The following is a 25,995-nucleotide window of genomic DNA, read 5'->3' as shown; positions in this document are numbered from 1 at the left end:
GTGGCTCGGAATCCCCTGTTCGCCCCCTCCCCGGCCCCGCCCCTTACTGCCTCGGTCTCCCTCCCTCCTTCCTCCCACCAACCTAAGGAAGCCAGAAGCTCGCGGCCGGATCTTCTTGAATTTCAACACAAAGGGAATCCTCGGCCACAGGAAATGCATCACTGGGAGGGAAAGTGCTGAGAGCTCAGAGCAGCGGCCCTGGAGGGGGGCGGGGGAAACGGCCCTGCCTCCGCCCCCCTGGGACTGCTAGGAGCAGCTGGAGCTCTCCCCGCGCGCCCCTCCCCTAGGGACAAAGCCCTGAGCCTTGGGGTGGAGGCGCACTGAAGGACCAGGTCAACCGAAGCATCAAAGCGCGCGCCCGCGGGAGGGGCCCTCCTGCTCTCTGGGTCCTCGCCACCTGCCCTCTCTCCCCCTTCCTGGTTGCACCAGCAACTTTGCTTTCGTTTCTCTGACTCCCAGGTCTCCAACTCTTATTGGGGGGGGGGGGAAGAGGGAGAGAGAGGGAGAGAGGGAGAGAGGGAGAGAGGGAGAGGGAGAGAGAGAGAGAGAGAGAGAGAGAGAGAGAGAGAGAGAGAGAGAGAGAGAGAGAGAGAGAGAGAGAGAGAGAGAGAGTGTCCCCTTCCACATTCCAATTACGCCCCCCCCCCCCTTCCCTCCTTGGATTTAGTGCTAAGTCCAGCCGCTCTGCTAGGTCCGCTCTCGTGACACACACCGGAGAACTGGAAACCTCCCCTTTCCTCTCGCCCACGGGCTTGGCTGGATCCCTCAGGGGTTCCCCTAGGAGGAGGCGAAGAGCAGGAAGTTCCGATCTGGGAGGGGGCGTCTAGCTCTCTCAGAAGTTGGGCTTCTCTTTGTTAAAGACCTCCCCTTCCGTCACCTGCAGCTAGTCCCTCCTGGGGTTAGCAGCCCCGGGCAAAGGGAGGTCTCCACATAAAGCTGCCCCCCCTCCCCCCGCCCCAGCCTAAGACCTGGAATCCTGCAAGAGGTCTCTTCCAACCCCAGCTGGCCTTGTGGCTGGGGCGGCACTTAGCCAAACAAAAGCCCCTCCATAATTGTCGTGATTAATGTGGACACTCTCCTTCAGCCCAGGTGTTCAAAGGAGTGGGATCCTGCCCACAAAGTCCGTCAGAGCTCCTCTTTGGGGCATGAGTACCTCCAAAAAGAGATTATTAGAAGGGGGAGGGAAGGTTAACTCCACGGGGCATCCCACTGCCTCGCCACCCATACTCCCCACCCCCCGCCCACACTCAAGTAGTGAGTGGCCCATCTGAGCCTGGGGTACCTGAGCCAACCTGTCTCCTCCCCTTCCAGAACACCACACCCACGAGGCTCGAGGCTCCCCGGGAGAGGGACTGAGCAGAAACAAAGGGGTCTTTGTTCATTGGCTCCTGGGGGCGGGGGGAGCCGCTCTCGCGTTTCCAGCCAGGAGCTCTTTGCCCAGCTGCCAGGGCCGCCAGCCTCAGTTGTCTGCAGCCCCACTCCAACCTCTTAGAGGAGGCAGGACGTGGCGCCTCTGGCCCCGCTCTGCCAGTCCTGGGTGGGCGGGGGGCTGGCCGTGCGGCGGCGCCTAGCGGGCACAGCTGCAGCGGGAGAGAAGGTGGAGAACTCTGGCAGCTGGCATAGGAGGAGAAAGAGGAGGGAGTCTGCGCGGGTTTGAGCCTGGATGTGCCGGGCGGGCGTGGAGAGCGCTCCCAGGGCTGGGTCAAGTGAGAGCACCTCACCCGAGGCTAAGAAGAACTCCCTTGCCCGCTCCTCACTCAACCTTCCCTTCCTCTCTCCTCATTTCCCACTTTAGCCTCCCTCCCTCACCAGCCCTCCCGTCATTACTTCTCCCTCCTCCCTTCTTTTCACTTTCTTTCCTAACCACCTTTCCAGACAAACTTTGATGGAGAATTTCACACCACGCTGGAAAAATGCCTGTTATGAAGGGATTACTGGCACCCCAGAACACCTTCCTTGATACCATAGCTACTCGGTTTGACGGAACACGTAAGTCTTGGGGCCGGACACGTTGGTTATATAGTCTTTTTCAAAGACTACAACCCCATCGCATTGGATACTCCCCCCTCCCCGTTTTTCCCTGACCTGTGTGATTTTCTTTCCTTTCTGGGGTAGGCTTCCTTTGCACTGAGTTTTAACTTAACTGCATGATGTGGTGGTTGTACTTTCGGGTGGCTTTATTTTTTTGACAATTTTCTTCACTTCTTGGGTTGGAAAACAACCACAGGCTCACCTTCCCCGAGATTGATTGAGGAAACTGTTTTGGTATTGGGCTGGAGTTTCACTTGCAGTTTTGTGGAATGAAGAATCAAGGGTAATTGTGCAGGCTCTTTGACACCCATCTCCCAACAGTATTAGGGTAACACTGGTTATAGTTGTTTCTCCCCCCTCCCCACTCTGGGGATCTTTATACATAACCCTTTTCTCCCTCTCAATAGTGTGATAAAATGAGCTCTTTGCTGTACTGTAAAACTGCGCATCTGTGCTTACAGGAGAGACCGAATCCTATTTTAAGTGTATTCTAATGCTGGAAAGGGCTTTGTATTGTTTGTCAGGATCTCAATACGAGTCCTTTCATTGCCAGGTTAAGACTAAAATTTGTCTTGCTCTCAAGGACAGCCTTTGAGGGGATATGGATGTAGATTACTAACCTTAATAGGTTAGGAAGTTTTGATTAGGGGAAATACCTTTCAGGCATTTGGGGAAATTGGGGTAGCTGAAGTTTTACTTCAAATGAGAACTGTCCACCCCCCCCCTTCACATATAATAAAAAGTAGGTATATTTTAACTATACTTGTTGACATAAGGCTTTCAGTTGCGAGATCTTGTTCAGTACCATGGCCAGATCCCATTTCTTCCTGGCTCCTTATTTTCAAAGCTATCAAGCAGATCTTTCGATCAGTCAGTCCCTCAAGCATATTCAGCACCCAACACAGTTCAATTGCACCCCTGCGCCTCTTCTCTCACCCTTCCACTCGGGATTTACTCCATTTATATTAAACCATGTTCTGCTTGTCCCCTTCTTCCCTCTCCCAGCTCTCAGATGGACAGAAAATTGTCAGTAGCTTTCTCAGTGGTTGAATGTTATTACCCTTTAGTTTGGACTTTATATTCCTTGGAGCAGGTTTATAAGGAAGGCTAATTATTTACTGTATCTACTTCTGAAGTCTAGATCCACAACACTATAAAAGGAATAAACTCTTGGACTTTACTGTTTGAAAAGTGGGTGGAAAAGTTCAGATAAAAGGGAGGAAATGGTGTTCACTTTAATTTTTTTTAATTATTATTTTTTTGTTTTCATGTTCTTTGCTGCTAACGTGTGATTACCTTTTTGGTGTTTTGTGTTACCTTTAGCAGTTTACTGATCTTTGTAGTATTGTAGATACATCTGACTGATATAACTAAAATACAATTTCATCATGTATATATCATATATTGGTGTGTTTTTTTTCTCACCAGAGCTATGATTTCATCAGTGTAGGGAGCACCCAACAAGGAATTTCCTCTATTAATACAGTTCAGCACCTTCTCTACTATTTCTTTAAAACCTGCCTGGAGCATGGAGAAGCACAGAGACTTATCTGGGGTCACATGAACAGGATATGTCTTCCCAATTCTGAGGCCAAATCTCTCTATCCCACCAGGTTATACTACTGCTGTTTAGGTGTTTAAAGTAATAAATGGAGAGTTGCAAGGGAATTTTGATGTTATTCAGTGCAACCTCATCATTGTAAATATGAGGAAACTCAGACCAGAAGGCATTGATTGACATGTCCAAGGTCACACAGGTAGCAAGAAATAGTGTCGAATCCATGACCCCTCAGTCCAAATCCACTGTAGCACACTGCTTCTTAAAAAGGTGCAAGTGTAAGCTTGCCCTAGATTGTGTGTGTGTGTGTAACTATTCACAATATCACTGAATTATAATACTTGCTTTCTTGGAATTTTATCAAAGTTTCACAAAATAATGGTATTTGTTTTTGACAATGCATATAAATTTTAAATTATAAAGTTTTAAGAAATTGATCTATAGAGTTATTATTGATAAGAATATAATTGGAAAATAATAAGTACTTATAATTTCTTTGCCTGCAGCTTAAAGTTGAAAGTACACCATGTGATGAATCCACTCAAGAACACCCCAGAGATCTACCTATTTCAGGGGATAAATTTGGAGTGCTCTAATGCTAATGATAGGGTTTATAATGATTTAATCCTTATTATAGGAATACATTTTCCTATAGCAGGGGCTCAGGATAATATCATAATCAGAGAGATACATTGTTAAAATCATTGAAACAAGGAGAAGGCAATTTTCATTATTCTTCCTTCTCTACTTCTACCCCTAGCTCAAGTGTTAAAACCATGAATAACTTTCAATCTATTTCTTAACTGGAAAGTGCTCCAGAGCCCATAAATATTAAGAATAATACAAGGAAACAAACAGTTTCATAGCAGTGGTGAGGCCTATATTCTATGGACTTTGAAGGCTTCCATTTAGAAAAACTTTGTGGGACATTTGACAATAAATAACAGATTTTTTTTAAAATGAGTGTTCTAGAGGATCTACCTTAACAATGACTTCTTTTCTCAATGTTTACAACTAAAAAACACCCCTCACTAAGTCTTGTTTTCTTAAGAGCTATGTTTGAATCACTAGCTGTAATGCTTTAAATAAGATGAGAATTAGGAAACATCACCACAAGCAGAGACTCAGCCATAAACACTGCTGCAATCAGGACCACAGATATAGTAGCATCCTTTGATGAATGTTGTATTCACTAGAGTTGATAACATATTTTCCATGTTGAGATGATTTATTTAGTTGCTAAGTATAACTACGGCACCTGAAAATCTTTTCTAGTCCTTGTCCTTCTTACTCTAAAACTTCTTATGCTCATTTTTTTTTCTTCTGCTTGGACACGGGAAAAAAAACTTTGGGTTTTTTTATTAATTTGCAATTGTTATAGGCATGACTTCTCTACATTCTCTCCCCTAGAAAAAGTCTGTAAGAAAGCAAATAGCATTATTATGCTGTGATATATATTAGCATAGTTTCTAGTTTAGTATAAGGGTTACTATCATTATTTAATTTTTTCAGTCTTCAGTAATTCTAAAGAAAAACAAAACTTAGAAAATGTGATTACTTGTTTAAGAAAATAGGCATCTAATCAAACCATACTGCCAACCTTAACAAATATAGTAATAAACTTTTTAAATTGTTCTTATTTTTAAATACACGCTGCAATAAGAATGAAAGATCACAATTTATTAAATTAAATGGGGAAATATTTAATAAAAAGTCTGGCAATATTAAATGCATGGTAACTAGATGGGGTCCTTTGAATCAAGAACACTCATCTTTTTTTTTTTTTTTTTTTTTAGTGAGGCAATTAGGGTTAAGTGACTTGCCCAGGGTCACACAGCTAGTAAGTGTTAAGTGTCTGAGGCCAGATTTGAACTCAGGTACTCCTGACTCCAGGGCTGGTGCTCTATCCACTGCGCCACCTAGCTGCCCCAAGAACACTCATCTTTATGAGTTCAAATCCAACCTCAGACACCTGTGTGACCGTGGGCAAGTCACAACCATGTTGAACTCAGTTTTCTTTTCTGCAAAATGAGCTCGAGGAAGCAAACGTCAACCTCTCCTGAATCTTTGCCAAGAAAACCCCAAATGTGGTCATGAAGAGTCAGATACAAGTGAAACGACTCAACAAAAAATAAAAATGTGGAACGTATATTAGGATATTTGCTACAAGACAAAATGAAATTGATGGATAATATGAATCCTCATGACCTGATAATAGTTAATTAATTGTTTTGTAATGTGGTATTTTACTTTTCTATATCTGTGAAGACTTCAACAAGTACATCTTTTGTTGTTATGGTTTATTAACTAGTTATAGATTTAATTGAAAGAAAAATTAGCTCTAAGGATTGAAAGCTGTTCAGAAGAGGTTACATATGATTGGGAAAATCTACATGGGTTGGTAGAAAATAAAGCAAACTCATATCTAGGGGCAAATAGGTGTCATGGTAGAGAGAGCTCTGGGTCTGGAGTCAGGGAAAGTCATCTTCCTCAGTTCAAATCTGGTCCGAGACACGTACTAGCTGTGTGACCTTGGGCAAGTCACTTAAGTCTATTTGTCTCAATTCCTTATTTGTAAAATGAGCTGGAAGAAGAAATGGAAAGCCATTCCAGGTTTTTTTTTCCCCAAGTCAAACTCTAACGGGGTCATGAAGAGTCAGATACAACTGAAAACAACTGAACAACAACAATTCATGACTAACTCTTTTTTAGATTAAGTGCTCCTTTGCCTAATGTTTAATGATACTGTTATGGAAATTAGAAGGAATAATGATCTTGTCTTTAATTGAAGCTTATTAACCATGAAGAAGAAAATTTGTCTACAACTAATTTCTTTAAAAGATATTACTTGCTGGGGCAATTAGGTGGTACAGCGGATAAAGCACTGGCCCTGGATTCAGGAGAACCTGAGTTCAAATCCGGCCGCAGACATTTGACACTTACTAGCTATCTGTGACCCTAGGCAAGTCACTTAACCTTCATTACACACACACACACACACACACACACACACACACACACCTTGTCTCTAAAATATATTGCTTGCAATAACATGTCTCCTTATATTTTGTATTTGTGGTTTCGTTCATGCCATGAACAAATGGTGAAGATGTACCCTCTATCAATGCAAACTGGTAACAATTCTTCAATTCATAGTTTTAGAGACTTGCTCAAGGTTTTCAAAGGTTAAAGGATTTGCATAGGGTGACATTCTAGATGTGTGTAAAAAGAAGAAGTTCAACCAGGTCTTCTTGATTTCTTCAGGTACAGTTTTCTATCCTATAATCCTCATTGCCTCTCACATGTAGATATGAAGGTATGTGTGAGTGTTTGTATACATACACACACACACACACACACACACACACACACACACAATGGCTCCACCATAATTTTCTAGAGGTATTATCATTTGGTCAGATGATTTATTTTCCAAAGAAGTTAATGATAAGAACATCCTTTAGAGGGAGATTATGGCCTAGTTATTAGCAACAGTAGAAGATCAAATCTGGGTATATGCGCTTCCATATTTAGGAAGATTATACATACTTTCATGTAATTTGTATATAGTTTTTCTTAATGCATACATAGACTGTAAAGAACATGCCCCAGTTTTAAATTTTGATTGCTTTCCTTAGGGTGGTCTGCTTACTTATTCTATGTATTTTTTAATATATTTTTTTCACTCTAACCAATGTGTATCACTTAAAACACAGAGTTAAGAGGACTTAGGGAAGGGCAGGGCACATAATAAGTATGCTATAAATGTTAGCTCTTACCATTATTATTATTAGGATGGACAGTGAAGAAGAGTGAGGACAAAAAGGAATTTGTTCTGACTCATACACACATATACATACATACATACATACATACATACATACACATACACTTACCTAAATCTATACCTATACCTATGCTTACATATACACCACACACACACACATATATACACATACACATATGCATATACTTACCTATACCTATACCTATGCCTACATACACATACACACACATAAATATATATAAACCACCTTTGGTTAATGCTCATGAATGAGCAGAGAAATTTCTTTGAGCATGTGACTTGAATTTGCAACCATCTATCTTTCCATGTGTGACATATAGTAATGAAATAAAACTTTGCCAAAGCAAACCTTTTGCATAATCCAAGTGACTGGTTTGCTTCCTCTCTAAGTTCCATCAATGTTAGAAAACAGAAAAACAGAGTAAAGTGAATTTTGGAATTGGATTCACTTAGTCCTAGATCTACAACCTGGGTTTAACCATTTCAAGTCTTGATCACATGTGTAAAATGAAGGGAAAAGTAGAACTAGATAATCTCTTAGGTTTCTTCTATTATCCTTATAATTTAAGTCTAGTATCTTTTCAAGTGAGTTGACAGGCTATAATGCACAATGTTGTTTTATTTTTTTTTTCATCTGAACAACCTGGATGGTTCCGAGGGACTCACCTGCACAAAATTGCATACTGATCCTAATTTCTTTTGAGCTTTAACAACCATCTCCTAACAGCATGTTATCTGTCTTAGTGGAGGGGAATACCCAAACCATTGTTGATCATGGAGAGGAGTGATGAAATGGTCAGAGATTTTGACCTAAAAGGAGACTTAGAACAATCTACTGACCAGAAATTCTTAATTTGGGACTATGAACTTTAAAAAATAAATCAATATAAATGATTTATTTTATAATTCTTTGTTTTATTTTATGTATTTAAAAATGCTATTCTGGTGGGCAGCTAGGTGGTGCAGTGGATAGAGCACTGGCCCTGGATACAGGAGGACCTGAGTTCAAATTCGGCCTCAGACCCTTGACACTTACTAGCTGTGTGACTCTGGGCAAGTCACTTAACACCAATTGCCTCAACAACAAAAAAAAAAAATGCTATTCTGAGAAGAGATCCATTGTTTTCATAAGCCTGTGTTACACCTGAAAAATGTTTAAAACTTCTGAATAATTCTAATGCCTTCATATTACAGATAAGGAAACTAGAGCAAAGAGACAGTGATTTTCCCAAGATTAACAAGATTATGAGTGACAGGTATGGGATTCAAACCCAACCCTTCTGACTCCAATCAAGGGTTCTTTCCATTGCAATGTGCTACTGCATAAGCAAAATGGTGGACTGCGGGGTCGTGGCATACAATGACTTTTAGCAAGGTAGCACAGTTTGTAGAGAACTGGGATCAGAATCAGGAAGACCTGAACTTAAATCCTGTCTTAGACATTTACTAGCTGTATGACCCTAAAGAAGTCAATCTCTGCCTCAATTTTCTCAACTGTAGAATAAGGATAGCTTGCAGGGTTACTGTGAGGATCAAATGAGATAATATTTGTAGAGTGCTTGGCACAGTGACTGTCACACAGTAAGAATTCTATAAATGTTTATTCCCTTCTTCCCTTTCCCACTACTTGAAGGAAATAAAGTTAAGTAGCCTAAAGATGTGAAGATTTGGGTGGGAAGTAATGTTGATGACTACTCTAAAGTATTGGAAATGGTAGTGTGTCATAGAGAAATTAAACATGGTCTGCTTGTCTCCAAAAGACAGAACTAGGAACCTTATACAAGAGCCTGCTGCTTTGATGATGGTGGTGGTGATGATTAATATTATTCTGGATTGTTGTCAGAAAGAGGTTTTGACTTTAAGTGGTTTCCTTTTTCTTGGGAGGTGTTAGAAGGGATTCCATGGACAGTAGCAGGAAAAGCTTTTGTGGGTTCGTGTGCCCAGAAGTGGGTGTTGTGAGATTAGTTCTAGGAGGGCATATGCTATGCAGAATTGAATACTCAAATAGGTACAGCACACTGCTTAAGCAAATATAACAGAATTGGTGGATAATTGTTTTTTGATGGAGCATGGGCTCTTTAGAGCTCAGGGATAATGAAGGAAACCCTTTTATAGTGGAGTCCACACCTAGACACACAAACTTTCCCATTAGAGACAATATAGCACACACACACGATGTCACCCAATACAAACATTCCTCAGGCAATAAACACAAAAACCCAAATGTGTTCTGTGAGCAAGCTGCTTCCTGGAGGGCTCATGAAAGACATCCCCAAATTATTATAATGAGCTTCTGTGTTCTATTGAGAAGTAGGATGGTACTCTATCTGGAGTTAGAAGAATGTCAACATTACTTCTTTCACTCCCCATGTGTCTTGCATAGGCAAGCAACTTGACTGCACCACTTTGCTCATCTGTAAATTGACATGGTTGGACTACATAGAGCTTCTAAGCACCTTTCCACATCTAGATTATAATCTTATTATCGTATGAATTACAATGAGGTAGAGTTATACTGAATTTCTATTCAGGAGACAGTTTTTAACAATAAAAATAATGACAAAAGTATTAATAACAACTAGCTTTTATATAGCACTTTATGATGCAAAGAGCACTTGATAAATAGAATGTTGCTTTGTCCTTAAAACCTTGGGAGGTAGGTGCTATTTTTATCCCCATTTTACAGTTGAGGAAACTGAGTCAGAGAGCAGTTAAGTGACTGGCCCAGAGTCACATAGCTAGCAAGTGTCTGAGGAGCAACCTTAAAGTAGAATGTTTAGTTTTCAGAGTTAATGGATTCTCCCTCACCCAGATTCAGCTTGTTACGTCTGATATGGAGAGGATTTTTGTTCAGCTGTAGGTTGGACTAAATGTCTGTTCCAATTTTGATAGTTTAAAATTCTGTGACTTCATGATCTGTGACTTCATGGATCTTGAAAGGATGAATTTCTTGGAGCTAATTAATACTATAGTAATTATATAGAAATAGAAGTAATCCCCCCCCCCAAAAAAAGACCTTTCTGCTAGATGCATATATGAAACTTCATCACAGAAGGACAACCTCACTAGACTTTACTAATCTCATATGTTTTCAATTATATTACAATTATATCACAGGTACACCTTGATTTAAACAAATTATGCAACTTATTGAGGAGGATTTTTTTTCCCTAGTGCCACATTTATTGTCAAGAATTGCATTGTGGGAGGTAGAAATAATTGAGAAGGTATAGGGATGAATAGAAAGACATTGCTGTCTTCTGTGGTGTACTTAGTTGGCGTATGCCCTTTTCCTCTCCCATTCAAATAAGAAGGGCTCTAGCTCCCTAGTCTTCACCATTTGCATTTAAGGATGGCTACCCAGCTCAGATTTGTCCATCACCCAGATGTACATGGTACCAGCTCTAGGAACACCCTTTCCCCAAATCCTAGAATACGGACTCTGAAGTCAGAGAACCCAGTTTAGATTCTACTTCTAAAGCATGCAACTTGTATGACCTTGGCCAAATTAATCTACCCCCTGGTGGCCATCTTCCTGATCTGTCAAATAAAGGAATTAGGTTCAATGGCCTCTGAAGTTCCTCCCAGCTCTAAATCTATGATTCTATGATCCTATAACCCAGTATGATGCCGAACAGTGCCTCCCCAACTGGAATAAGATCCATCCAGGAGAGAACTATGTTTGGGAGAATTTTCATTACCATTTCCACCAACCCAAAGATAAGGAGATTAGAACTGCCTTGCTGCCCACTAGATCCACAATGATTTTTACTTAAGGGAGTTTTATTCTTGAAGGATTTACTAATTGAAACATTGCTGCATCAGAAAAAACTATTTTTACCCAAAAAAGATTGCTAAAATAAAGTATAATTGTTCACTTTACAAAAGGATTTCCTACAATCTTCCTCATGCATTTAAAATATCATTTGGATTTTCAAAATTTGATTCACTTTTCAGGAACATATATATCACACATATCAGCACTGGGAAGTCCTCATTATTCTTCAAAAGATACAGCCTTCTGATCCCTGAGTCAATTTTATAATGTGGTTAGTTACATTGCTGTTTAGTGTATTATGCTACAAAGAATGTGAATGACTGTGATTAAAAATAATTAAATGACACAGGGTTAAATACAGAGGCCTGGGGCACTCCACTGCAGACATCCTGCCAAGTCGACATTAAACTATTCCTCTCTGATTAAAGTCATTCAACCAATTTCAAATCCATTTATCTGTATTATCTTCTAGACTGCATCTCTCCATCATTTCCAGAAGAATAGTGTGAAGGACTTTTTCTAATGCTTCACCCAAATCTCAATAACTATAACATACTTTGGAACTACTAGGTAGTAATCCTGTTACAGAAAAAGAAAGTTTAATATTACTTTTTTTAGAGGTAGCTAGGTGTCACAGTGAATAGAGCACTGGGCCTAGAGATAGGAAGACCTGAGTTTAAAAAAATCAAACTTCAGGAATTTATTAGCTGTCTGACCCAGAACAGGTCACTTACCATCTGTCTGCCTCAGGCCAGTTGCCTCAACTGTAAAAAGTAAATAACAGCTCTACCTCCTATGGTTGATGTGAGTGTCAAATGAAATATTTGGAAAAGTGCTTAGCAAAGTAGTTGGCACATAGTAAATACTGGAAAATTCATTTTCTCCTTCCTTCCTTCCTTCCTTCTATAAACATGATGCAACAAATATTTATTAGATACCCAGAGTATACAGAAAAGTGAGGAAGATAAATATGTAGATAAGACAACTCCCCATTCTTTTGGAATTTATTCTAATAAGGGATTAAAATATAGCTCCTTATAAATAAATGTCATTTTGGGGGATCCCCAGATACACTGTGCCTGATATATAGTAAGTACCTAATGAATACTTGAATGTTGATTCATAGTGCATAAAACATAAGACACAGGGTTGTGTTAAGTACAAATAGTCATTGTTGATGGTGGGTGAGGATCAAGGAAGGCTTTATCCTGGAGGAGATATTTGAGTCATATTTTAAAGGATGGTTAAGAATTCAATAGGCTAATAGAAGGAGGGATGGTTTTTCAGACTCAGAACATTATTTGTATGCAGGCATAGAATCAGGAAACATAACATGGTGTGTGTTTTAGGGTAGAAGGATAAAAGTAGTCCTGTTTGGATAGAATTTGGCACGTGAAAAGACATGATTAATATATAATAAGCTTTATCTTAGACATATCAAATTGGCAGTCAAAGTCAAGGTATACAGTAAACAGTGAGAGGTGCTAGGTTTGAGATCTTAGATTTGGGATGCATTTGTCATACTTAAAATAAGACCAGGGTAGTCAGATCAGATCTTAAGTTGACTTAGACCTGAAGACTTTCTTGAGCTTCACTTCCCCAAATAACCGAAAGCTCTAAATCAGCCTTCTATGGGAGGAACACCAAGGTGCTTGAATCTCTACTTTGCATCTACTCCTGTTGCTAAATAGTGTCCAACTCTTCATAGCTTCCTTTGGGGTTTTCTTGGCAAAAATATTGGAGTCATTGACCATTTCCTTCTCCAGCTCATTTTACACACACAGGGTTAAGTAACTTGCTCATGGTCTAGATAGCTTAGTAAGTATCTGAGACCAGATTTGAATTTAGGAAGAGGAATCTTCCTGACTTCAGGCACAGCACTCTATCCACTGAACTACTTAGTTAGCTGTCCTGTCTGCTTCCCTGTCTGGTTTCAATGCCATGGAATAAGATGTTCCTCCCAGGATAAACTCATCACTTCGAAACTCATCACCAGGCTGCTAACTGAAGCCTTGATTGGTACCACCTGTCTTAGGATCTTTTCTACTCTGATTGGAGGATTGGAGGACAGAGTACCAAATTCCTCCCAAATCCTTCCTTTGAAGGCAGAAACTGGACTCTCAGATCACTCCACTTTGCATTTGCTGCTCTGCCTGCTTTCAACCCCACAGAACAAGATGCTCTAACCAGGTAACCCTGGTGTCCCTTTCCTCTCTCTCCCTTACTCACTTTCCTGCCTCCTTTTGTGTTTTGTCTCTCCCTTTAGACTGTAAAGTCCTTGAAGACTGGGACTGCCTTTCTTTGATTAATTGTATCTTCAGAACTTAGCACAGGGCCTGGCACATAGTAGGCACTAAAAAAATATTTATTGGATTGGATTGGATGAGACTGGATTGGGGACAGCTGCCTGGTTCCTTGGGATTTCTTAGCAGTATTCCTGTGTTATTCAGTCTATGAGGGAGTAAAACATTCGACCTTAAATACTAAGTCTGTTGTTCCCTTTCCCATCTCTTCTAAGGATATTTTATCCATTAACTACTATCTTGTTAAATGTGGGGATATCAACATAAAATCTTCATTTCATTAGAAAATGATCGTTTTTTCTTGGTGCTAGTCAGATTCTAATGGTATGCCAATTTCCCTTCCTATAAATGTATTCTCTTTTCTCATAGTAGGTCAGTCTTGTTCTATCATAAAGTCAGCCCTCTAATATAGAATACGAATTAAGGTTGTTCCTAGACTTCAGTCTTGATGCAGACAACAATGGACAACTGTTGGTTCAATCAACAGCTGGGGGAAATATACAAATAATGTATTTGTTTTCCCTTTTTGTTAAAACCTAGTGATTTCATCATCAAAGGGAACTCTTTGTGAGGAAACTCTCCTTTGCAGATACAGACAGACAAGTTCTTGATACCTTGGAGTTTTACAGAGTTGCTTGGTGCATTATAAATTTAAATGTCTTGTCCATGGTCACACAGATAATCGGCATCAGAAATGAGACTTGAGGGGGCAGGTAGGTGGCACGGTGGATAAAGCACTGGCCCTGAATTCAAGAGGACCTGAGTTAAAATTCAGCCTAAGAACTTGACACTAGCTGTGTGACCCTGGGCAAGTCATTTAACTCTCATTGTCCCACATATAAAAATAAAGAAAAAGAAAAAAGAAATGATACTTGAACTGAAGGCTAGTGACACTTTAAACATTGAACCATACTACCTTTACTAACAGTTGATATTATTTTGTAAATATCTAGTTTTCCCATGCATTTGGATAATGTTTGGCTGACTCAGAAACTATGTTCATCCACTATAGTTTAATGTCCATTTTTGCAGATACTGAAGTTGGAATAGTCCCTTAATGTAATATGTAGAAACACACATATTTACACATGTACATGTATGCATAATGCATATACACATATACCTCCGCTGCCTTGCGGCTATACCCATATATATGGGAAAGGCTTTGGGAGTTAACCCCGAGGAAAAGTCAGGAGTTGGAGTCCCTTAGGCATTTGGATGTTGGACATCACATCCCTCTGGCAACTCCTGCGGCGGCACTGGTGCCAAACTGTATAGGCTCTGCCTCTCCTTCAGATCCACCAGTGTCAGAGAGAGGGAAAACCTGCTGCATGGGCAACAGCTTGTTTTCCATATTGATCTGCCCAGGCCAGCATCCTGGAGAGGACACTCTAGCTACTTCTCATGGGATGCGGCAGTTACTGGTTATAAGTCACTCAGAAGCTGGGGCTCCCTTATCGGACTGCACAGCCACACTGTGGCCTGTGGCTCTTCAAGGTGCTGATCCATGGTTGTCTGTGACTGGTGGAGGCCTACTATACACATATATGTGAACTTGAGGTATGTGATTATGTATTTATACATATATATGCATATAGGTATATAGGTATATATGTATATATATTTTTTAAAGAACAACGTTGCTTTGACTCTCTACAAGTATGTATCATTTATTAAACTTGAACTTAAAAAAAGAGCAAAACAGAGGCCCAGGAAATCAGGATAGTAACCACTCTTATTCCAGATGAAATATGCTGGTCAAACTTATCAACAATTTGTGTCTAAGTTTTTCTACTATTGTGATTTGGCACATTAACATATATTATGCTTTAAGTAAGAGCATTTAAAAAGAAACTTTTAAAATAGGCCTTTAAGACTGTCTTGAACCACTTAAACCCTTTAGTTTACCAAGCAGTCTTGCATATCCTGGCCATTCTTCAAGAGAAAAAAAAAACACATTTTCTTTGGAGATGTTAGAATTTAGAATTTGCTGACTTGAGAAGTTTCTCAACAAGTTTTTTTTTTAATCACAATTATTGTCCTTGAAGAAAATGTTCTAATTCCCAAAGCAATTATTGTAGCACCATTTGAAAGGAGGGGGAAGGGTTTTATATCATATAGAAGACCTTCAACCACAAGTGTATATCTCTTTACATACATATATACACACATATAGCAAGCAAAAGAGTATACTCTCAAAGAGCTTACATTCTAATAGAGCAATAATGGAAAGCTTCAATGGGAATTGGAAAGATTGGGGAGGGAGATGAAACAGGACTGGAGTCCTTTTGAAAATGCTAGTCCTGTTGAGGGAGTCACTGAGGAGGGGAAGAGAGCCCCAACATAAGTTTCTCAGAGTGGTAATGCTACAGGCAAGAAAAAGAAAGTGAAGGCCAGAGAGAGTGGAGATAAGAATGAGATGAACAGAATAATATTAATGAAAATTTATTTAACCAAAAAAGACTATTAATGAAAGTTCCTTAGAAATACCATATGTCCATATAAAAATCACTTGCACATAATGCCCTACCACAGCATTTGTCACAGTTGTGTTCATAAAGCAAATTCTTATATAATCTGCACTTAATAACAGGTGATTAATATTTTAATATGAAATTCCTAAAAATGGTGTTTCATGGGCACACATTTAAAAGAATCAATTTTATCTTCATTGAAGTATTCCATGATTTATAGCTAATAAATTTCTTAAATATTCATTTTATTTTTTAAAGCAAAAGGAATCAATAGTAATCGTGAGTCAACTAAACCAAGATTCTATGATATCATAGATAACCATCAGGTCATTATTGAGAGAAATAAAAGCTCCCATATTTAGGGCCTTTTGGGGCCATCAAAAGCATCCATTTACCTTTATTTCATAGTGATCTTACAGGAAGCAGGAATAGCATCATCATTTTGTTGACAGTGAAACACCATCATTTCTGATTTTTCTTCTTCTATAAGTCTTTCAGTCTTGTCTTTCAAAATAAGTGTGCTAATTCTGATCATCTGCACTAGAGGCAACTAAAAGCAAGGAAAGTTATCAGGCTTTCCATGGTTTATTGGATTTTCCAAAGATAGAATCCTCCCCATAACAAGTTCAGATGTTATCTAAATGTCAAATACCAGCCAACAAGAGGTAGACTGACCTTAATTTTGTGTTTCCCTACTGGCTTTTTGAGGGAATAATGATCCAAAGATAAAACTAGGCAGCCTTTATCCTTAATGCTTACTAGATACATATTTTAATTCTAATTCCCTGAAGGGTGGAACATTGTGTGTACAAATGTTTATGGAAGCTATCAAAGACTTTGTCATATTTCTATTTTAGTCTGACCTTGGCTGGTCTTTTGGTGAATCAATTACTGGTTGAGACTATCTAGAACAGATGTCCTTAAACTTCTCTGAGTTTCGTGGAGCTCTTTGACAGTCTGGTGATCTTTTAGTCTAGGGACCCTTATTACAATAATGTTTTTGAATGCATAGAACAAAAAAACCCACAGAATTGCAAAGGAAGCCAATTATATTTGAGGTAAAGTCCATAAACTGATAAAACATAGCCCACTGAAATAGCATCCTATAATGGATCTTCAGGGTTCAAAAGTGGTCCCTTTATAGGTATCTATTACAGACATGACAAAAGAAATGAGGACTCAGAAGGAAAATAATTCCAACCCCTTGTCATTTATCAAAATTTAGTTAATGCTATATTTCTGTTTTGTTTTGTGGGGCAATGAGGGTTAAGTGACTTTCCCAGAGTCACACAGCTAGTAAGTGTCAAATGTCTGAAGCTGGATTTGAACTCAGGTCCTCCTGAATCCAGGACTGGTGCTTTATCCACTGTGCCACACTAATGCTATATTTCTATACATTTGTTAGAATTCCATTGTGTCATATGATGGGTATAAATTGCCAGGGCATGTATTCTTTCAACATTTCCCTTAGGATAGACTTTTTTATTTAAATGCAGTTGAGATAGAGTTTCCTGTTTGTCTTGTTTTTTTTTTTGTTTTGGGGTTTTTTTTTGGTGAGACAATTGGGGTTAAGTGGCTTGCCCAAGGTCACACAGCTAGTAAGTGTCAAGTGTCTGAGGCTGGATTTGAAATCAGGTCCTCCTGACTCCAAGGCCAGTGCTCTATCCACTGCGCCACTTAGCTGCTCCCCTGTTTGTCTTGAAATGCATCTGATTCAGTTCATATGGTACCCAGAGACCATTAGCTATTCACAGCCCATTTTTGATGATTTCTGTACTTTTAGAATTTGGAACTCAAATAAATAACTGTCTAGCCTCAAACTTCAATTTAGGAAGCTCTGCAAACTTGTAAATGCATTCTATTGAAGCTTGGAAGAGTGAAATGTGACTGACAAAATAGTACAGAGAGGCCTAACAGTTCTTTCCACTCCATGGTATATCTCAATCCCCCCAGAGAAGTAATTTACATAGCCAAAGATTTGGGGTGCCAGCAAACTTTCTGTGGCTAAGAAAAGTTGGGTATTATAGAGAATCGTTCCCCCTCTTAAATTCACTGCGGCATTTTTTTCTTCAGCCCAATGGCATCCAAGGAGTTTCTCATTCAATGCCTTAGCTGGGTGGGAGTTTTTTTCAGTTCCAACTCAGACAATCAGCCAATACTACTCTGTAGTTACTCTCTGATCATATGCTATCCATTAATCTCAGTGTAAAAGTTTAAACCTTGATGGCCAGAGTGTAGAGACAAAAGAGCAGAATATTGGAGTGATTCCTGCTGAGATTTATATATATATATATATATATATGATTTTCATTTGCATTAGTGAATTACACATACTTATCCATAGATAAGATGTCATTGGATGATAATTGAGCTTTTCTTTACTGTCACCCCATGACTGCCCTATTCCCTTTTCCAATCATATATCTCCTGTACGATAGTTTCTCTTTTAGGTCAATTCTTGCACAGGGGTTTCAATGATCCCAAGTTACTCCCTGAGCCATCATTTCTTCCTTCATTTATTTTTTTAATCAGCCCTTTATGGCTTTAGAGAAACTTTTTTGGTTTTGTTTCCACACACACACACACACACACACACACTATTTATAGGAATCTAATCACTCCCTAACACATCCCATGTAACAAAGAGAAATGTTTAAACAAAACAAACATCTACAGAATCGCTTGTGTCAACATATTGTAACAGTTGGCATCTGTCATCACCCTACCTGTCCATCAAAAGAAAGGATGTCTGTTTCATCATATGTCTTCTAGAATTGGTCATTGCATTTAATTTTATTTCAGCTGTTCTTTTAGTTTTGTTTTAGTTTAAATTTGGTTGTTTGTGTTTTTCCCCTAGTCTGGCTTGCTTCAGTCTTTATTATATCATCTTAAATCTTCTAATACAGCTCTATATTTCTTATAGCTGTTGTTACTTACATCGCCATTATGTTCCTTTATGTTCGGACACCACAGGTCTATACAACCATTTCCCAGTTGATGGTACCCAACCTACATCTAGTTTTGTTTTGTTAATCATAAAAATGCCAAAATGGATACTTTGGCATAGTACTTTTCTTTCTGTCTTTGACCTTTTGGTTATGCCCAAAAATGGGATTTCTGGGTCATAGGGTATGAACACTTTAGTGTTCTCACATTATTCTAAATTGCTTTCCAAAAATGTCCAAGTTGATTGACAGCTGTTCCAAAACCTTTTTTTTTGAATTCATGTTTCTTGTTTTCCTACAGTCTCTTGCACATCATCTGTTTCTTTAATCATATCTTCCAACCCATTAGGTGCAAAGTAAAGCCTCAGAGGTGTTATAATTTGCTTTTATTTTACTATTATTGTATTTGTATAGTTGAAGGTCGGCAATTCTTCTTTACAAAACTGTTCATTTTGTGTGTGTGTGTGTGTGTGACAATGAAGGTTAAGTTACTTGCCCAGGGTCATACAGCTAGTAAGTATCAAGTGTCTGAGACTGGATTAGAACTCAGGTCCTCTTGAATCCAGGGCCAGTGTTCTATCCACTGTGCCACCTAGCTGCCCCTGTTCATATATTTTTAATTAAATACCCATACTTTTACCAGTGATTCTGTGTGATTGAATCATAGAGCAACACACTCTCTGAAGAATCCAAATTGAAGTCTTCTTCTGATCTTCATTGTCTGTTGATCTTAATCCACAGATTTTTTTTTTTGGGGGGGGTGCTATTAAGGGCTTTCCTTTTTTCCTTGATATGAATTGACTTACTGTCAGGAGAAACTTTTACTGGCTTCCATGGATGAGGAAAGCACAAATTGGCAATGTTTGTGATATGTATGTATTTAAAAGCCCTGTTAACAAGTTGCATGGCCCTATGCAAGTCACTTAACCTCTTTGTGTCTGAATATCCTCATCTGTAAAAGTGGGGACAATAATAGCAATTACCACACAGTGTTTATTATGAGAATCAGTGAGATAATATATGTAAAGGGCTTTTCAAACTTTAAAGAAATATCTAAATGATTAATAACAAAATGAATAATAATTACATGACAATTATATCCTTAAGGATTATTATTTAGCATTACCATATATAACATAATTTTATTATTATTTAATTTTGATTTTTCATCATGGCATTGAGGTAATTATTGGTTCTTGAAGGCTATGCAAATTTCAAGCTCTGATAGACCCTAACACATCAGAAAGGCTATGGGTTGAATCCTGATGATGGATTGACTAAAGGCTAATCTAGATAAGTTTAGACATGACCATCATGAGAAATGTTGGTCTCCAGGTGACCGTCTATGAAAATATATATAAATTTTGTACAATGGTGTACTAAGTGTAGAGGATCATGATCCATATTAGTGGTTTAATTAGCATCAATACAGCTAAGTAATCTTGCTTGGGAATTATTTACATTTCATTTAATGTCAGCACATAAAGCATAATGACTTTTTTTTAGTTACTTCTAAGTAACCGATGGGAATTTTTGTTCTTTCATGCTAATTTATATTTTCTCTCCTGTGATCATACTATGCATTCTATTCTGTTTCTCTTTTTAGCTTTTCATTATTAAAAATATTCTCCTAGGTTTTTTTTTTATATTCCTCATGTTTATCTCTCTTAATGGCATTATGATATTCCTTGCCATGAATGTACAGTGGTTTATTTTACCATTCCCCAATTTTTTAATGTTTAGGTTGCTTTTCATTTTTTCACAACACAATGGTGCTATAAAAATCTTGGGAAATCATTTATTTTAAAAACATAATGCTTTGGGAGTATGTTCACAATAGAATTGAGGCAAAGGGCATAATCTTCTACTGCATACTGCCAGATTGCTCTTGGGAAAGATTCTATACATTTCCAACTTTACCAACAATGAATGAGAGTACTCATTTTCTATAATACATATAGTATCATATTTGCTTGCATTTGATAATCTTGTGGGGGGGTTAGCATTTTTTAATTCTTTTAAAAATTATTTTCAATTCATAGAACAAAATGAGCATTTCCATAAGATGGTACAGTAAGAAAAATGATTGCACTTGAAGGTACGACTAGTGAGGGTGGGCTTTTTTTTCCTCATGAGATTACCAACAAGTTGTGTTTCCTCTTATGAAAATTATCTGTTCTTACAAAGAAGAGTTGGACACAACTGAAACCATGAACAATGACAACAAGAAGTGCACTGTGCTAGACACTGTGGGATTTGATTACAAAGAATGAAACAATCCCTACTCCCTGGGCAGCTAGGTGGGATAGTGGAGGGACTACCAGCCCTGGAGTCAGAAGCACCTAAGTTAAAATATGACCTCACATATTTACTAGGCGTGTGACCCTGGAGAAGTCACTTAGCCTTGTTTACCTCAGTTCCTCAACTGTAAAATGCACTGGAGAAGGAAATGACAAACCACTTCAATATCTTTGCCAAGAAAACCCCAATTGGGGTAACAGAGAGTCAAACGTGATTCAACAATGACAGCAACAACCCTTTGACTATGTGTTGAAACATATAGATACTTTTGGTTGATTAAGATAGGTGCACACATAAAAAGTACCATGAGAGACCTTATCGTTGTTGTTGTTGACCTTTGATTTCAGCTAAATGGGCTGACCAGCTAAACTTTTTATTTATGGATATGGACACTGGAGTGCACAAGGATAGTGGGTTTAGCTTTTTTTTATTTTACAACAATATGTTCCACAATCTAAAAAAGTTACTAAATTAATAAAATATCAGTTAACTGTTATGTATAATAGAATCATCTGTCTAGATATCTATCTGTCTATGGAGAGAGAGAAAGAAAGGAAGAGGCACAATATGGTAAAATATGGAGGCAGCTAGGGAGTAAAAGTATAGAGCACTAGATATGGAGTCGGGAAAATCTGAGTTTAAATTCTGCCTCGAACTTATTAGCCATGCAATCCTAGACAAGACATGTAACCTTTCTTAACCTCCATTTCTCATCTATAAGATGGGGTTCATATAATGGTATCTACCTCCCAGGGTTGTTGTGAGAATCAAATGAGGTCATATGAGTAAAATGATTTGCCAACCTTAAGGGTTTATAAATGTTACCTATTATTAGGGCCATCATCATCAACACCACCACCAGCAGCTTGGCATTTAGACCAAGATTTAAAGAAACACAAATACCTGGGCACATGTTAAGTATTGTCTTGACTTAGCTGTTATTGGGCACAGAATAATTTAGCTCTGATTCCTTATTCTGTTTGAAGAAGAACCTTTTCCCCCCTCTATTCTAGAGGGCTGCCCCAAGCTTTGACATATAGGCAGCTTCTTTCCTAGTTGGTGCCACTTGTTTGGATGCCCAAATTCCTTCCATGCTTTCCTGCCTTCAGCTTTTGATCTACTCACCTGCAAGTTGGACAATTAATTGCTTACTAGTCCTCAAAAGTAAGTCTGTATCCATCCTTCTTAATGAAAAGTTCCCTAGCTGTGTGACCCTGGGCAAGTCGCTTAATCCTCATTGCCCCATAAAAAGAAAGAAAGAAAGAAAGAAAGAAAGAAAGAAAGAAAGAAAGAAAGAAAGAAAGAAAGAAAGAAAGAAAGAAAGAAAGAAAGAAAGAAAGAAAGAAAGAAAGAAAAAGAATAGAAAAGAAAAGTTCCCAGCCCTTAAACTCTTTCTCCATAGTGGTAAAAGGAGAAAAAGAAAAAGAAAAAGGAATTCAAGTTCTTGGTCCATACATTGAAAGGAAGGAAAGAAGGAAGGCAACAAGCACTTATTAATTGCCCACTATGTTCCAGGCACTATGCTAAAACACAAATATCATCTCATTTGATTCTCATCACAACCCTGGGATGTAGGTGTTATTATTATCTCCATTTTACAGTTGAAGAAATTGAGACAGAGGTTTGCCCAGGTCACACAACTAGTCTGAGGTCAGATTGAATTTGGTTCTTTCTGGCTCTAGGACCAGCCTTCTATCCACTATTATATCTATGTACCTAAAGCCCTGAGACCTGCCTTTTTTGTTTTTCTTTTTTCCTGTTCCATGGATTTTTTTTTTCCCATTTGACTTCTTCTCCTGTCCAGATCCAGAAACAGCATCTGCAGAGGTTCATTTTCCATCCAAGCTCTGCAGGCTTCAGTATTTTATGATTTGGCTTCAGCCCCACAATTTAGGTGCTTGCTGTGTCATCTCCCTTTTTCTTTTGTGTTGTTTAAAACCACATTTAAACAGAACAGCTCTTTCACAAAAATCTGCAAGGACTTTCTTATACCTGACCCTGAGGATTCCTCGGAAGTTCCCTGGTAATACATTACCTAGTTTAGACAGTTCTCTTAACAAGGTTGACCCATTCCAATATCCCTTTCTTACTTGTAAATACTTAGCACATCCAAGAAGCAAATCAGCAGCCAAAGATTTGGTTCAAAGAGCAATTCTCATTTTGACCCTGAGATTGAGGCCCCTGTTTCATACTGGTTTCTATTAGACTTTCTAAATGTTGGGTTCTGGGGTTCTATAATGAAAGTAATTGTTTATAGTACTTCATGAAAGGGAAACTCTTCAGATCATAGAATCATCCCTTTAGGAATGGAAGGGATCCTAGAGTAACTTCCTAATTTACAGATGAAGGAACTGAAGGTCAAAAGAGTTAATTGACTTGCCTATTCAACAAGCCAAAAAGTGTCTGAAGCAGGATTAGAACCCAATTCTTCCTGCCCCCAAGACCAATACCATATCCACTACACCATACTGCCTCTCATTATACTAGGAAAATACAAACTCAAATTCAGTTCCACGTCTCTGGATGGATTGGCTCATTCAGTTCAATCTTAGAATGAGTATTTTCCCTTCTCATCTGAAGTGGTTTTAAATTGCTGTGAAATACAGGTTTTATGACTCCATTGGCTTATTAATACCACTTCCAGCTCTTAGGAAGATTTTTTTTTTCAGATTTAATTTCATTGGTTGATTGCATGGTGATGAAAGTTTTAGTCACTAAAGTCTCAAGGACCATCAAGAAGTTGTAGGGGGATTACTATTTGTGTCAGTGGAGGGAATTTCCACATTGAAGAAATTGTAGTTCCCCAAAATATTGAAGTAAGTTTCATTTATTTATTTGTGAGTTTGTGTGTGGGAGGATGAAACACTGAAAAATGTACTCTAGGGAATGGAATAGTACAAGACAACATGGGGCGGGGGAAAGAGTACTGTATATGGAATCATAGAATCTGGGCACAAATCCTGACTGCCACTTACTATTTGTGGTCTTGGTCAAGTCACATAACTTCTCTGAGCCTCAGTTTTCTCATCTGTAAAATGAACATAATATTGTGCTACCTATGTCATAGGATTTAACACTAAGGGGGATAGGATGTATGGGTGTAAGGGATCTTCACAGTCATCTCAACCAATGCCTTCATTTTATATATGAGGAAACTGAAATGACAAAGCACTGTGACTTCCTGAAAATCAGAAAGTTAGTGAGTGGCAGAGCCAGGAAAAGGTCTTTTAAAACTTCACATACTGGGGCAGCTAGGTGGCGCAGTGGATAGAGCACCGGCCCTGGATTCAGGAGGACCTGAGTTCAAATCTGGCCTCAGATACTTAACACTCACTAGCTGTGTGACCCTGGGCAAGTCACTTAACCCCAATTGCCTCACCCAAAAAAACAAAAACAAACAAACAAAAAACTTCACATACTTCCACAGATCTTTGTTCTTATTGATATAAGTGCCCTCCTTTAGTACAAATAGCAACATATCCATTGCAGTTCTTATCAATCAACAAGTACTTATGGGCCAGGCACTGTGCAAACACAGAGATCTTAGGTGCAGAGAATGAAACTCCCTATTCAGCTAATTTACAGTATTATCTTCAATTAACCCCCCTTAAAGCATGTATAGAATGGCCTGGAGACATTCCCTTAGTTGTTTTAACATTTCAGGGCTGCCAGTGCTGCCCTGGGACTTCTGTCTGTTCTTCCTCACTATCCTAACATGTCTTACTTACCTTAAAGCTTTACATAAATGTAGATTATCCAGCAAAATCTACCTTCCCTAAAATAAAATGTTTAAAAAGGTAAATGGAACTTTTCACCTATTTTATGCACATACAATCCTCGAACAATTCAGGTTGGCATTTCTGCAAGATAGTCATTTGTTACTGGTGTATCTGGTTGCTTTCTTTGTTTCCACGTGAGGAATCTCAATGAAATAGTCAACAAGCCCAGAACTGACATTTATGGACCCTCTGGAGGAGAAAAGCAGGTTACGCTAGAAACTCCATAAAACTTCATGCAAAATCTGAAGGCTGGTTCCTGGATCCTTTCTGGCACACAAACTACAGCCCTTTTCCTAGCATCTGGAAAGCATTCCTCTTTCTTTTACTGATAGACTTGAAGGAGAAGTCTTCAGTCATCCAGTGCAATGCTTTCTAAATAGTGAAGCCTATCTCTCATATCCCTGAGGAATACTCATCTGGCTTGTGCATGAATATTCAGCGAAAGGAAACTGCCCTAGAGAAAGCCCATGCTGTTTTGTAAATAGTTCTAACTGCAAAGCGTTTCCTTTTGCTGTTGTTGCATCCTTTCAATCATGTCTGACTCTCTGTGACTCCATTTGGGGTTTTCTTGGCAAAGATATTGAGGTGGCCTGTCATTTCCTTCTCCACATCATTTTTACAGATGAGGAACTGAGGCAGACAGGGTTAAAGGATTTGTCCAGGGTCAAACAGCTAGTAAGTGTGTGGCTAGATTTGAACTCAGTTCCTCCTGACTCCAGGGCTGGCACTCTATCCAGTGCACCACCTAGCTCCACAAAAGATGAACCAAAATGTACTTCCATGTAAACTCCTAGCTCCATTCCCTGGGACCAAGATAAGCATATCTTGCTGCTCTTCAAAATGATAGCCTAATCTTTTCTACCCCTGTACTACTTAATCTCCTTGGGCTAGATGTCTTCTGAGGTTCCTTCTAGCTTTGGATCTATGAGCTTATGAAATATTAAAAACCCATTATATCATCCTAAGAATTTTTATTCTCCAGTACAAACATCCTTATTTCCTTCAAGCCATATCTGGCACA

General features: G+C 38.9%; 1 protein-coding gene across 2 annotated transcripts in view; it reads left to right on the top strand.

The window, feature by feature from the left end:
• The first annotated feature begins 306 nt into the window (after window positions 1-306).
• The window catches only part of KCNH8 (potassium voltage-gated channel subfamily H member 8), a 418,936-nt gene continuing 393,247 nt past the window's right edge, over window positions 307-25,995 (top strand). The window contains exons 1-2 of one of the 2 annotated variants that reach the window (XM_043967854.1): window positions 307-332; window positions 1,876-1,989. In XM_043967854.1, the coding sequence (XP_043823789.1) occupies window positions 1,914-1,989 (76 nt within the window). In that variant the 5' untranslated portion in view covers window positions 307-332; window positions 1,876-1,913. Of the gene's footprint in view, window positions 333-1,652; window positions 1,990-25,995 lie in introns of those variants that run through there. The other variant, XM_043967853.1, reaches the window with a different exon arrangement.

Source organism: Dromiciops gliroides, chromosome 5, assembly GCF_019393635.1.
Source record: "Dromiciops gliroides isolate mDroGli1 chromosome 5, mDroGli1.pri, whole genome shotgun sequence".
Taxonomy (NCBI): domain Eukaryota; kingdom Metazoa; phylum Chordata; class Mammalia; order Microbiotheria; family Microbiotheriidae; genus Dromiciops; species Dromiciops gliroides.
This window is presented reverse-complemented; position numbering and strand designations above follow the sequence as displayed.